The sequence below is a fragment of the Platalea leucorodia genome (genome assembly GCF_965183815.1).
Source record: "Platalea leucorodia genome assembly, chromosome: 7".
Taxonomy (NCBI): domain Eukaryota; kingdom Metazoa; phylum Chordata; class Aves; order Pelecaniformes; family Threskiornithidae; genus Platalea; species Platalea leucorodia.
The window spans coordinates 72,061,379-72,076,106 of NC_138829.1; the positions used below are offsets into that span (position 1 = coordinate 72,061,379).

The 14,728-nt window shown below is 56.9% G+C and overlaps 1 protein-coding gene across 1 annotated transcript in view; it reads left to right on the forward strand.

Moving 5' to 3' along the window:
• Positions 1-14,728, forward strand: part of MYRF (myelin regulatory factor) — a gene marked incomplete at both ends in the record, with an annotated part of 63,204 nt that overhangs the window by 39,221 nt on the left and 9,255 nt on the right. The window contains 8 exons of the mRNA XM_082318359.1: positions 137-260; positions 9,934-10,129; positions 10,558-10,634; positions 10,933-11,043; positions 11,378-11,468; positions 12,930-13,130; positions 13,655-13,763; positions 14,371-14,480. Coding sequence (XP_082174485.1) covers positions 137-260; positions 9,934-10,129; positions 10,558-10,634; positions 10,933-11,043; positions 11,378-11,468; positions 12,930-13,130; positions 13,655-13,763; positions 14,371-14,480 — 1,019 coding nt within the window. The remainder of the gene's footprint in view (positions 1-136; positions 261-9,933; positions 10,130-10,557; positions 10,635-10,932; positions 11,044-11,377; positions 11,469-12,929; positions 13,131-13,654; positions 13,764-14,370; positions 14,481-14,728) is intronic.

Sequence of the window (14,728 nt, forward strand, 5' to 3'; positions counted from 1 at the left end):
CCCGTGGCGGTGCCCTGGCAGTCGGGAGGCAAGCTTCAGGCTGGCCGCATAGACAATACCAGTCGCTTCTTTGTGCTCTTACCCAGCTGGACACTCTGTCGGAGTGACTGAAATTGGTATTTTCCCCTCACCGCAGGCCTGATTCAAGATAACGACAGCTTGAATGGCTCCTACCTGGATCCCAACTACCAGTCCATAAAGTGGCAGCCACATCAACAGAACAAGTGGGCAACTCTGTACGATGCCAACTACAAAGAACTGTGAGTAATTCATCCGCCTTTGAAGAAAGTCAGGTTCACCTTTCGTGTAGCGGTGGCAAGGGACTGGGGTTGGGGGGGATCATACTCACAAGATGGGACAAGGATCTTCCTGGGCTCCCCCTTGTCCTCTCCTGTCACCCACTGATCTCTGCTTGCCTGCACTGTGGTGGAGATACTCTCCTTGCTGCACCTTTGCCATTGGGAAAGTTACTTCTCTGCACTTCTGCAGGGCTGATGGAGGATTAAGAAATGGGGCTGGCTCTGTAGGAGCCAGCAGAAGGCGGTTCAGCAGCTTTGGTGACCGTTTAGCAGCCACTCAGACCTTGGTCTGCTGTGGAGAGTCGTATTGGCAAATACAGCCTTGCCCTGAGCATGGTTTGGACCAGCAGCGCCCTTTCCTCCTGCCCAGGCTTACCGAGGTCCTGGGTTTTAAAATAAGTATTAGGATTTAGTGGACAACGCATAGCATGGATGACTGGAGGTAATCTAGAGCCACTTCAGCACAGCTTGAGAGCAGCATAAAAAGGAGGCTGAGGAGGAGGAGTGGGAGCGGTTGATGGGCAGTGGAGGAAAGGAGGAGAGAAGGAAAGGACGAGGGAAGGGGTTGAGGAAAGCTGGGAAGCCAGGAGGGGCAGCGAGGTGGCAGAGAGGCAAGGGGAGCGGGTGGAGAGGAAAGCTGGGGTGGCCGAGGCGGGCCGGGGGGCAGAGCGGCGGGCTGGGGGGCGGCGGGGGGCTAGGAGCTGGGAGGAGAGGCTGGGGCAGAGGAGGGTGGAGGCAGTGCGTGGATGAGCTGCATAGGGAAAGAGGAGTGCTCAGGAGGAAACCGCTCTGGATCCTCCCTGCATTCCTCGGAGGTGACAGAGATCTGGCAAACAGCAGGCTTGGGTTCCAGGAACCGCTCGCTGAGCAAACGAACCCCCCCGTCTCCCCTCCTCCTCTTTCTGCACAGCCAGCGGCTGGTCGGGGTCCTCTTGGGGGACACGGAGGACGGGGTGCTCCCAAATAACCCAAGAGTATTATCACACCTTGCCTGGCTGGTGCTCAGGATGGGAGCCGAGGACGAGGCCAGTCGTGGAGGCTGAGTAGGATCTGCGACGGGCAGGGAAGCTGCCGCTGCAAGCCCCGGCCCTCCTGCACACAGATCCCCTGCTCAGCCCAGCCCTGGTCCTTGTGTCGTCTTTAGCGCAGACCCGGTGGTGACGGGGGCACTCTACGGGTCGTTCCCCTGCGGAGAAGTGGCTGTTGGAGTTGGTTACTTCTTTGGTGACGTCCTGTCCTTTGCAAAGACTCTGTTTGTGGCTGTTTCCCCAGCCACAGCAGGAGAGGGGTAATTTGGGGAGGTGGTTACTTCTGTTCTACTAAACCATTTCCGTATAGGAAGCATCTCCCACCTTCAGGGGGAATATCAACACCCCGATTGACCTGTTCCTGTCAGGGGAAGGAAAATAAGGGAGAGGAATAGCACGACAATGTGGGATTTCTACCCCGAAAGGACAGGCTGCATCCTTCACCAACAGCAGCACGCTCTGTGCTACCCCCGGGGCTTTGCTCCTCTTCCCTCCCTGGCCATTTTCTCCATTGCTTCGTACATTGGGACTGGGTAATTTAGGCAATTTCCTGCGGTGTTTGTCAGTCTGGTGGTTTTAAACCCATGGGGTAGCCTTGGATCCCGCTTTCCAGTGTATTTGGTAGCCTGCTGAAGCGTGCATCTCCTCTGCTTCATCTTTCAGTGTTTCCCCTGTGGCACGAAAGCTTTTCTTTAGGGTGCCGTGGCTTGGCACCCTTCCCAAGGGGCTCCCTTTGCCAAACCGTTTTCCCATCATGTGTTGTGTTGACGTGAGGGCTACTTCTGGGAATTTGTGAGCAGTTCCAAAGTCCGGTCCTGCAGCCCTGCCCCATCAGTTTGCTTTTCTGTAGATTGCAGGACAGTGGAAGCCGGCCATCTCTCAACACGCCGCAGTCCCCAGTCCCGGATTCCTGCTTTCCCGCGCAGGGCTGCGTTCGCAGTCGGCTCCCACCTCCTCCGAGCGCTCTCTGGACACATCATCTCTATCGCTTGGTTTTCAGCCAGGGCCTGGGCGTCGCTGGGCAGTTGTGACGCTGCCATTTTCCCACCTGGCAAAGCCCCTTTCGGCTTTTGCTGCTGTTCTCGCTTCTCCCAGCCTCTGCCTTTGGGCCAGTGCTGCCTCCAGCTGTGAGCCTCGGCATCTTTGCCCCATGTCAAACGAGTTCGGAGAAGCGGAGGTGCCAGGAGAAGCGAACCCCCCTTCTCTAACTCGGGCAACGCTTGGTCACAGCCTGTCAGTCCCCGGAGCGGCCTCTTTTTCCACCATCAATCTCCGCAGGGCTTTCACTACGTGGCAGAAGCACGAATGCACCTTGTGTAGTCAGCAGGGTCCAAAGAGCTCTGCGCATCGTAGGAGCAGACCTTTCGCACGGCCTCGCTTTTCTCTTTGACATAATGAGTCCTCCTTTTCCTTCCATCTCACTGTTTACCTGCGCTGGGTAAACGCTCCCTCATCTGAAACGCGTCACAACTCTTTCAGCTTGTCACGGACCGTTTGCAGGTGTTACGGTCCCCGTTCCAGAGATTTCCCGTGCACCCCGGTATCGTACAGGCGGACGGGCAGAGGCAAACTACGCAATATTTTCTGCTGGGCACAGCGGCGTTGCTGGAGTGCTGCAAACCCCAGCTTTTAACTTCTGCAAACCCAGCCCTGCTCTGCCACGTTCGTTGGATCTGTGCTTGGGATCGCTTGCCTAATACCTGCTTTTAGGATTTAGGGCGAAAGCCAGAGCAAACCTACTTCTGTGGCATTTAGGTCATCATCCCGTTGTGTAATGAATAAATTCCTTTTAAATGACTTCATGTAGATTTTAGGAACCCACGTGCAGTTTGTTGTGGCGCTGGATTTGACCAGAATTAAGGGTTAAGGTCAAGGGTTGATCGATTAATTTTTAGTTACGCACTACCCCAGTGGACGACTCCTCCTCAGCGGTGGGTTCGAGGCCAGGTAGCTCTAGGAGAGCCTGTGCAAGCTGAACCTACGTCTCTTTCTAAATGGAAAATCCGTTGGCTCTCCTGGTACAGCACTGCGCCAGAATAGATCGATGAGAAACACCAAAAGATCGATCTTCCCTTCCTTCTTCTATAATGGCATTTTTTAGGTTGACTGATTCAAGTTTTAGCAGCTGGGAGCCTCCTCCTTCCTTTCTGCCTTTTGGGTAGACTCAGCAAATGAGCAGGCATCTGTGTCTCTTGAGTATTTCCCCAATTCCGCTTCCTCCGAGACCATAAAGCCAGGACCCGCCGTTCCCAGTCTGTTTTCTGCTGGAAGCTGTCCTCTCGTTTGTACGTGCTCTTAGAGTTTCCTATCCCTAGAGGGAACATATTTTTTCCCCGTGATCCAGGTGCCCACAACCTATTCACAGCCCGAGGAATTTGAATCATCCGAATCATCTGATTTTTCCTACTCTCGTTCTTAAAAAAGAGACCAGAAAGGTAGGTTAAGGAGGGAGAGCGAGCCTTTAGGATGCCGTGAGCCCATAGGAAGCTGGTCGGGTTCTTACCCCAGCGTGGTGTTTCTCACTGGAGCAGCTCTGTGCCCTGGCGTGTGCAGAAGATTGACTTCTCCAAAGCCGTCCCTGCAGGTCCACCCTGCTCGCAGCCTCCAGAATTTTTCAGCTTTTCTCCTCTTCTGCCTCGGAGAAAGCCAGCCCAGTGGCTACTGCTGCGTAGGAGAGACCCAGCTCTGCTCCTGCATCGAGGCATGACACTTTCTGTTGGGCTGGTGGAATAATTGCTTTGTCAGTACTTGATTTAATATCTTTTTGAACCTATACAGAATAGTTTATGCTGGTGGCTGTGGATTTATGGGTAACGTTCCATGCTAAGTATAATCTTACAGGGTAAAAACTACAATTAAATGATATCCCGTGCTCCCCTCCTCTTGCACACACAAAGTCAGGTCCCTTAGTACGGAATCATAGGATCATTTAGGTTGGAAAAGACCCTTAGGATCATGGAGTCTGCTTGTAACCATCGCTGAAAGTTTTTTGTCCTCAGAAGAGGTGCCTGCTATGGTTTGTGATGATCCGTGAGCCCTGTTCCAGCTTCTATCAGCACCGTTCAAGCCCGTTTAACAGCTCTCTTTCCTTATGCAGTGAGCGTAGCTGTCACATCAGATCATATTTGTATCTAGTGCCTGTGAATAAGTGGAAAATTTCATCTCTGCTCAGTCATTTCCCTGGCCAAAAGCTACAGAATAGGAGCGCTTCAACCATTTCTCTTTTTCTGCTCTTCTGGGCTGTATCGTGGAGCCAAGCTCCTTCTCAGCCATTGCTGTGGCTTGATGAGATGGGGACGGCATAGGAGGGACCTGAACTCATCCTGCAGTCCCTAAGTAGCTTCTCTGCCTTCTAAGAGACCTGTACAGTGAATTTTGTTATCTGAATGGCAATGGATTCCCCATCCCCAGGCAGGTGTGGAGAAGTGGAGCAGCCCCTGCCAGGAGAAGAGCAAAGGGAAGCCGGGCTCGTGTGAACTAGAGAGGTTTAATTTTGACACAGATTCCTAGAAGTAGGCTGGATTAAGGAAATGGAGGGAAGGAAGGAAGGGAGGGAGGGTTGCTGCATGGATTCAAGTGGAGGTGCCTGGAAATCCGTGTCTTGGCTTGCTGGGCTTGTGTCGCAGGCTTCGCTTATGCGGGCTGAGGAATCTGTGTTGGTTGGAGGAGACCGAAGTCTCTGGATTAGTTTTATTGATAATACGTTTCTTCTTGGCCTTTTGCACTGGTTTTGTGGTTTCAGACTCACTGAACCTTCAAAAGGGTTAGCTGGTTTCCCGCAGCGGTGCCGAAGAGGCCTGGAACCAGGCAGTTCACTAATTTACTCCTGGGAGCAGGAGTAATTCATCTCCCTGACAGCGTGCTCTGATAAATGCCAGCAGGCTCCCTTCTCCCTCTCCCCATCTGTTTACAGCTTGAGGTAAGGCAGCTGGCGAAGGGTAGTGCAGCGCTCCACGGAAACATTTCCATGCTGAGGCCACAGCCTCTCTGCCCTGACCCTGGGAACTGGGCTGGTGCCGTTCTCTTCCCATCAAGCGAACTGGTGCTCCCCACGCGCTCTCCTCTGTGGGCTAAACCTGAGCTTTCAGGCTCGTGCTCCTTGGTTGGAAGAAATGTCCTTATAAACAGCGCCAAACCTGGCTTTGCTGTGGATCCTGGATCTCACCAAGGGGACGGAGACCGGTGTGCCACGGTCCGGTCCTGCTGGATGTGTTTTGGGTTAGGTGACAGAGTCTCTTGGGCAAAGCCCTGGTGGCCGGCTTGGCTGATCCCGTGGTGATGGATCGCGGAGGTCTCACTCTCACGCCGTCAGCGTATCTCAGGCAGCTGAAGGGACCAGGTAGGGTGCCGAGCCGCCGATGCACCGGTGGGGTTGCGTCAGTCTAACGTGGACTGGGTGAGATGGCAGCATCACGCTGCTCAACTGCTCCCGTCCTCCGTCCTGGTGTTTGCATCCTGGAAGAGAAACGAAGCAGGGGCTGCATGGCGTTAGTGAGCGGTCCTTGAACTGGGTCTCCAGACATTATGTCTTAGGAGTGGTTGAGAGACTGGGGAACCTGGGAGGAAGGAGGAGAGAAACGGGGGAGATTTTTCTTCCCGAGAGGAAACAGTTGAGGCGTGCGAGCATCCCTCGGACAGTCCTGCTCTCGGCCACAGACCCCTGTACAGTTCCCTTTTTATCAGGGACACCTTTCTCCTTGCAGAGCCTTTCCCTTTGCTCCGCACTTCAATGCGGAGGGCGAGGGTGCTCCCTGCTCCTCTAAGTGTGGATGCCAGACGTGGCTGTGGGGAGTTTGTAACCTCTCGCCCTCACTCAGATTGGGAGAAACCTCCTCTCCTCTGATGCCGGCCTTCGAAGTCCTGCCTTAATCTGCTTTTGTCGGTGGGGGCATTTTGGCTAAAATAATCCATTTGACCCCAGACCTTTTATTCCTGACACTTTCCCTCTGAGCCCTGCACTCTCCCTGGGAAAAGCCAGCATGGCTTTGGCTGCCCCCGGGCCGTTGACTTGTCAGCGGCTGGTGTCATCCCTAATCCCAGGAATCGCTTCTGCCTCGGCATCGCCTGCCCTTCCTTCTCCTATCGCCCCGTTGACGGCAGCCGCCCATCCAGAGAGCACGTCTCCGGAGGGGCATGCTGCCGGCATGCTGCCCAAGGGCCGGGGCCGGGTGCTGGGGACTCTGAGGTCTCCGTGGGTAAGAGGAAGGGGAGGATGATTTTTTTATAAGCGTCACCAGAGTCCTTACGGTGCCTCAGGCGGTGATGGCCTCACACCACGTGGCAGTGGGGGAGTGGGTTTGCTGCTTCCAGGTGGGATTTATAAAATGAGGGTGAAAAAGCACTGGAATAGGAGATCCAGGGGATACCCTGCCCTGCAGGCTGTCTGCAGTGGGGGTGATCTGAGAGCAGCTCCTTGGCTCAGCTGGAGGTGATGGGCTGAAGGCTGAGGGCTGGGGAGATCCATGGCCTCTCTCATACCTGGAAAGCAGCTTCTTGTCTCCGCACTGCGCCAGCACAGGGATCCTGCTTTGGGGGATTGCGCCAGCACAGGGATCCTGCTTTGGGGGATGCGCCAGCGCAGGGATCCTGCTTTGGGGGATTGCTCCAGCACAGGGATCCTGCTTTGGGGGATGCGCCAGCACAGGGATCCTGCTCTGGGGGATTGCGCCAGCACAGGGATCCTGCTTTGGGGGATTGCGCCAGCGCAGGGATCCTGCTTTGGGGGATTGCGCCAGCGCAGGGATCCTGCTTTGGGGGATGCGCCAGCGCAGGGATCCCGCTTTGGGGGATTGCGCCAGCACAGGGATCCTGCTTTGGGGGATTGCTCCAGCACAGGGATCCTGCTTTGGGGGATGCGCCAGCGCAGGGATCCTGCTTTGGGGGATTGCTCCAGCACAGGGATCCTGCTCTGGGGGATTGCGCCAGCACAGGGATCCTGCTTTGGGGGATTGCGCCAGCGCAGGGATCCTGCTTTGGGGGATTGCGCCAGCGCAGGGATCCTGCTTTGGGGGATGCGCCAGCGCAGGGATCCCGCTTTGGGGGATTGCGCCAGCACAGGGATCCTGCTCTGGGGGATTGCGCCAGCACAGGGATCCTGCTTTGGGGGATTGCGCCAGCGCAGGGATCCTGCTTTGGGGGATTGCGCCAGCGCAGGGATCCTGCTTTGGGGGATTGCGCCAGCACAGGGATCCTGCTTTGGGGGATTGCTCCAGCGCAGGGATCCTGCTTTGGGGGATGCGCCAGCACAGGGATCCTGCTTTGGGGGATGCACCAGCACAGGGATCCTGCTTTGGGGGATGCACCAGCACGGGGATCCTGCTTTGGGGGATTGCGCCAGCACAGGGATCCTGCTTTGGGGGATGCGCCAGCGCAGGGATCCCGCTTTGGGGGATTGCGCCAGCGCAGGGATCCTGCTTTGGGGGATCCACCAGCCACAGCCATCAGAAAACCTGGAGAAAAGGAGCCTCTGAGGAGGGGACTCTGGAGGTCATTTCTGGAAGACAGAGGAAGGAGACCCTGACTTCTCCCCTCTCTCGACACGTGTTTAGCAGCCATCAGTTTCAGTGACGTTAACCAGAGCATGTTTTGGAAGCAACCGTGATTTGGAAGTTGTCAGTCCCTCCCTCTTCTCTGCTTTCTCTATTAAAAACCAGTGGGGTGAGTGGTGAACGCTTGGGGGTCCTGGGCAGACAGAGGCAGAGGGGGGTCTTGGTGAAAGCAATGAGGAAGGGCTCCGGCACCCCTGGGGTGAGCGTGGAGGGTGCTCGGGCCAGCCCAAGCCGCAGCTCCCCATCAAGAAGAGCCAGATGGAGAATTCGGCACTGAGGCTGGGAGGAGGGTGAGAGCAGAGAGGAATTCCTCTCGTGCTTCTGGGCTAAGGTAGTGCTCTGCTCCCACCATCTGGTTTGTGTTTGGGGCACGGCACGGCAGCCCCGGGTCCCTCGGGTACAAGAAATGAGTAGTCGCTCGTGGCCATCCCGGCATTATTCATGGCTGCCTGGAAATACCCACAGGTTTCGTCCACGTTAACCCCTCAAGTGCGCGTGGGGGGAGAAGGGCTTTCTTCCCAGAAGAAAGAAGGTGGCCAGCCCAGGGACACCAGGGGAGCAAGAGGGACCTTTCTGTATCTCCCGCTTCCCAGAGCCTGCTGATGTCTGCCTCATCCGTCGCTGTCAGTCTGTCCACCTCCCCTCCCGTTGCTCTGGGCAGTATCTGTCTGTCTGTATTAAGAACTGGAGGTGGGAGTCAGAAGTAGTTTGGTTTTGTGGAAGAGCACTCCATAATTTTTAAGCCTGATGTCAAAGGCTAGGCTGAGCTCCCCTTTACCTCATCCATAGTTTGTTAATTAAAAACAATGGGATTTGGGTGTTCTGCTAGAACTGCTTGCTGGGGAGGCGGGATGGGAGGCATCTCCTTCCCCGCTGCGTAGGGCGGGCAGCGGCCCGGGGGCCCACCAGCCCAGGTCTGGGTTTTTGGATGGTGAGAGAAAGGGGACTTGCTGCAAAGGCCACATATTTCCCTCGTTCCCATGGTAACCAGCCCATTAAGGAGATGTAGATTAAACCTCCCCAGCTGGTGTGTGTTCATCGGGCAGCCAGGGCCCCCTCCTCCTCCTCTGGACCTGCCCGCTGGGGGCTGGAAGCTTTTCGCCGGAGCAGGTGGTTGTGATTTCGGCAGGAATCCGGCACGCAGGCGGTACCGCCTGGTAGCAGGGCCAGCGCAGGCGACGTCGGGAATGCGAGGGGTGAAGCGAATGGAGGTGTGGGGACCCCCCCCCAGGTCAGCCTGAGCTGCTTCTCCCAGCAAGCGGCATTCAGGGGTCTGCTCCAGGCTTTGGGCAGGCTGTGGAGCTCGGTATCTCTAGTGTGGGTTGAGCCAGGGCTAAGCGGCTGTGCTTTTTAGGAGCAGCACTCGGAGAGGAGATGCTAGCCTGTCGTGACTCATATTATACTATGTTTATCATATTAGTACTATAGCGTAGCGTATAGAGGGGTGGTTGCCCCATCATCCTCAACAAATCCTAGACACAGGAACCGTATTTCTTTCCAGTTGAAGACCCACCTAAAGCAAAGCTTGCAGCTTCAAGGAGGTGTGGACCTTCTCTGAACTCGTGCAGCAGGATGGGTTGCTGGGCGAGCTTAGGCAAGGTGTTGGGTTCATGTCAGGCAGTGCCGGCCCGTGCCGATCAGCCCTGCGAGCAGCCGAGAGCAGCGTCAGCGCGAGGCAGGAGGGACAGCACCAGAGGCTGTCTCTTTTGCCCCAACGCAGCCCTCCTTCCCCTCCCACGCGCCTGCTGGGCCTCAGGATTAGTTTGTGGCTCTGTGCGTGAGTAGAGGTGGCCTTCACAGCCTGCGGCGAGGTTGGACCGTTCACAACACAGGCACCGTTCATGCGTGGTGGGACATGGAGGCAAGCTGTCCCCCCAGCCCTTCCCACCCGGCGGTGGGGTGGTTCACGTGCATCCGCACCCCGGGATGTGGCCGCGTACCACGCCATATGGACCCCTCGTTGCCTCTTCTTCTGGGTGTGTGGCTCGTCCTTCCCCCCACAAGCCTTTCGTGGGGGTGCACAGGGCTCTGGTCTAACGCCTGTTGCCTTTTCCACAGCCCGATGCTCACGTACCGCGTAGATGCTGACAAGGGGTTCAACTTCTCAGTGGGCGACGACGCCTTCGTGTGCCAGAAGAAGAATCACTTCCAGGTCACGGTCTACATCGGCATGCTTGGAGATCCCAAGTATGTGAAGACCCCCGAGGGCCTGAAACCCTTAGAGTGCTTCTACCTGAAGCTGCACGGAGTGAAGGCAAGCGGGAGCTAAGGGCCAGGAGTGAATCCAGCAGGGAGAAGGGGTGCTTGGCAGGCGGCTGGGATCAGGCAACACCACGTCTTCATGGGCTAAGTTGTAGAGGAGCGTGTGCCAGAACAAGGCAGATCTTGAAATATGAGTCCTAAGATGGACTCAATCACTGCCTGGGTGTCTTCAGGGCTACGTCTTGCTCACCTTTGCCTCTGGAGGTATATACGCACTTTGGGAAGATCCTTTCACGCTCAACTGCCCCCCTGGCACGGGAGGCACCCATGCTTGGACGATGACCACACTCAAGTTGGGTGTTGTACTGAGTCCTCGGAGGGCTGGGCGGACGGCTGGCCTGTGCTGGGGCGAAGGAGGTGGGAAGGGGAAGCTCTCAGCTTTTTCCGCTCTTTGTCACATGCCCAAATCTTTTTCTCCAGCTAGAGGCCTTGAACCAGTCGATCAATATAGAGCAGTCGCAGTCTGACCGCAGCAAACGGCCCTTCAACCCCGTCACGTGAGTATTGCCCGGGGTATGTTCGTGCGGGGGCATTGCTACCGGGCAATAAGCAATGGCAGGAGAGGGTGGGGACAGGGGCTGAGGCGGAGGTCTCGGGATAGTAGTGTGGGTATCGCGCTTTCCAGTTTTCTCCTCTGTTTCCCACAGCAAAGTTTTCCTCTCTTTACATTCCCCACTCTGCTCTGTGCCCAGTTCATAGACCTGCCTTGGTGGAGCAGGCCAGGAGGTGGCCGTTCCCCAAAGAACCTCCTCTCCAGCGGTGTCCTCACTCGCTCCTCTGTTTTCCTTTCCTCAGGGTCAACCTGCCTCCAGAGCAGGTCACCAAGGTCACCGTGGGGCGGCTGCACTTCAGCGAGACCACAGCCAACAACATGCGGAAGAAAGGCAAACCCAACCCAGACCAGAGGTGAGCAGCACAGATGCCTTCTCCAAGCCATTCCGAGCACTCAAGGCCTGTGGATGTGCCAGTCCCGGGGCTGGGGAGTGTGGCTGGAGGGAGGGGGACATGGGGGACAGGTCCTGAATTGGCCATCCTTGTACGTGTGGAGGAAAGGAGGTGTCTGCTGTGGCCACAAGAAGGGTCTCCCCCAGTCTACGAGTGGTTGGGGACAGTGCCCGTGCCCCACAGCACAAGGAGAGGGGACGTGCCAAGCCCACCATGATGGCTTGGTGCCTCGGCCTCCGGAGGGGAAGCAGACTCGGTACAGGATGGCACCCTGACCTCTCTCCCCTCTTGGCAGGTATTTCATGCTCGTGGTAGCCCTGCAGGCACACGCGCAGAACCAGAACTACACGCTGGCAGCCCACATCTCTGAGCGCATCATCGTCCGAGTAAGTCCCTCTCTCCTCCCTCAGCCTCGATGGGTGCCCCACAGCCCTTTGCTGGATGGCCTGGGCAATCCTCCCACCTTCCTCTGGCTTTTCAGAGCTTTCTCCACCCAGCCCTTGCCTACCTTCTCCAAACCATCGCTGCCTTGCTTGTACCTATCCGTACCTGGGTTCTGGCTCCAGCCTTTCCACACCTGCTTAGTCAGAGCAGCCTCAGAGCGTGCAAGAACTTTTTGCAGGACAGGGAAGGCATCCCATTCTCCCAAGGCTGGACCAGTGTCCAGGGTAGAGCTGTTGGGAGTGAAGGAACAGTGTTGTTGGGATTCTGCAGCAAGGACAAGGCCTACGGGTGCAGAAAGATCCGATACCTTCCCAGGGCAGCACCTTTTGCACGTGCTAAGGCAGCAGGGCTGCAATGGGAATGCAGAGGAGCAGGAAAAGATAGGCACCATCCCCAGACTCTCCCGGGGCTCTGTTGGAGCACCCAGCTGCGGGACACGAAGGCAGGGTGTAGAACACAGACAGAGGGACCTCAGAGTTTGCAGACAAATAAATCCACAATGAATTATGCAGCCTCCAGGGTGCCCAGCGCAGAACCGCAGGGAGTTGCAGGCAGCCTGGACTGCCCCGTCTCAACCTGCGGGTGGGACAGAACCACGGCAGCAGGGCAGAACCCCAGGATTTGGGACCCAGGAGCAACAGCCATGTCACCTGGTCTCCTGCTGTCCTGTGCGGTTCTGGTTGGGGTTGTTGGAACAGCTCTGATAACTGAGATAACAGACAGCTCAAGAAAGCAAGGATATTCCTTTAGGGAGAGGAGCAGAGCAGGCATAGCCTTGGTTCCTGCAGAGAGATGCTTAAACAGGGCCAGCAGACGAATGCCAAGGCTGCCTCTGCTGCAAGGGCAGGCTGGGATCTGTTCCCAGGGCTGGCAGTGGGTCCCTGCCCCTGCCGCTTTGCCTTGTGCTGCTGCAGAGCTCTGTCTCGCACCTCCATGGCCTTGCTAGTCCTCTCTTGGCTCTGCCCTGCCCGTCGGTCCGGCTCCCTGCTGTCCCTCCCGTGAGGCTGGGGCTGCCACAGCTCAGCCTCGAGCTCTTCCTAGGGCTGGGATTCAACGCGCTGCGGGCTGGGGAGCACACCCGTGCCAGGATCTCGTGGCCTGGACTGTTCATCCCAAAAGCCCCCTCCCACTTCTCAGGGTACCTGGATGAACACGCTCCAGTTTCACCTGAGATCTTCCCTGTCCCCGTTTCCCTTCTGCAGAGCAAGGACACTGCTGTGCCATCAGGGTGCTTCTGCTTATGCCAAGCTCTGTTTTGTAGCTGTTTCCCACCCACACTAATGGGCACAGCACCCTGCTGCAGTAGGGTGCCTGGCACCCTCCCGGCCACCGCAGCAGCAGCATTTCTCTCCCTGGTTTTGCTACAGCTGCTTTTCAGTCCCCACTTTCCTGTCCCTCCGCAGGCCTCCAACCCCGGCCAGTTTGAGAGTGACAGCGATGTGCTCTGGCAGCGGGCACAGCTCCCTGATACTGTTTTTCACCACGGCCGGGTTGGCATCAACACAGACCGCCCCGATGAAGCCCTCGTGGTCCATGGCAATGTGAAGGTCATGGGTTCGCTGATGCACCCTTCAGACGTCCGAGTGAAGGAGGACATCCAGGAGGTAAGAGCCAGGCAAACCAGGCTAGGTCTGCGGTCATCGGGGGTCTGAAGAGGCACCACAGAAAGTGTGAGTGTCCTTATGAGCCTGTTTCAGCTGCTGATTTTGACGTAGTCCTCATGGGCAGCCTGAGCTCCTGACCAGATGGGAAGGGCCTTAGAAGTCTGTCTGTCCCCGTCTGTCCCAAACACACCCTGTCCACCGTTTCTTAGGGAATATTGACTCTTCTGCTGTTAGCCAGAACTAGCAAACGCAGAAGTGACAAACCTGGAAAGAGGTGAATGCATCAGATAGCACACTGGGGCTTGCCAGAGTCTGGCTGAGAGGCTCAGCTCTGCTCTGAAGTCGTCTCAGCTGGATGTGCCTGTCCAGAAAAGCTGGGTACGATCACGTCTCGTGTTTACAAGACCTGCCTCTGCCCTGGGCCTGGCTGTGCAATGGGACTCAGTCTCCTCCTGGCATCAGAATCATGGGAACTTCAGAAGCAACACCCTGCTTAGGAGTTGCCTGTTTCTGTTTTGTCCCAGGTGGACACCACAGAGCAGCTGAAGAGGATCTCCCGTATGCGGCTAGTACACTACAACTACAAGCCCGAGTTTGCGGCCACGGTGGGCATTGACAACGCCTCTGAGACAGGTACGGGCCCTGCGTCACACCACGGTGACCTGCTTGCGTCCGCAGCCCTGGACCTCGCGGTCCGCAGCCTACGGCGGCGTGTTGTTCGTGGTGCCAAGCGGCATTGCCCTGCCTTTCCTGGCGGCTGTACCCGGCTCTGCCCTGGGGCCCTCCCCAGGCAGGGGTAGGAGAGAGGGGGCTTCTCACCACCTGAGGTTTAGGCACCTAATGAAATTCCCTCTTTAGTAAGCGGGAGAGAAGATGGCACTTCCCAAGGTGGCTTGTAGGGCTTCTGTCACCAGGCTTCTGCAAGTACCCACCTCTCTCCAGGGGTACAGCTACACACTACGGCGGGGTGATGCAAACACCCCTGTCCACGTAATCTGGGAAACAGCCTTGTCTGAACAGCCTCTGCTCTTCCGTCGCTGAGCCCCTATGGGCTGCCCAGGCCACGGGGCCTCCACCGAGCTCTGCCTGGTCCTGCGGAGGCTGGGGTGAGGGGAGGACAGCCCTCGTGTCATCCCCGGTGAGCAGGGTTCCTGCCAACGACCGCGTGGGCCAGGGAAGGAGCTGTGGCAAGAGGAGCCCTGCTCAGACCACCTTGACCCACTGTGCTGTTTCCACGCAGGCGTCATTGCTCAGGAGGTAAAGGAGATCCTCCCTGAAGCTGTGAAGGACACCGGGGACCTGGTCTTTTCCAATGGGAAGACCCTTGAGAACTTCCTGGTGGTGAACAAGGTTGGTGGCAGCCAGGAGGAACAGGGAGGCTGGAGAGGCTGTTGAACCTGGCTCAAGGGAATTGTGCAGCTGGAAATGGAAGAGGGAAACTCTGACGCTTGGGAAATGCTTCTAGGCTAACACCACCCATAGGAGTTTCAGACCTGGCTGGTCTTTCAGATGTCAAGGAGTGGGTGGACGGCAGACATCAGCAGGGAGGAACTAGCCTGGTGTTGGTGAAAGTTGGCAGCATCTCCCTCAGGAAGGGC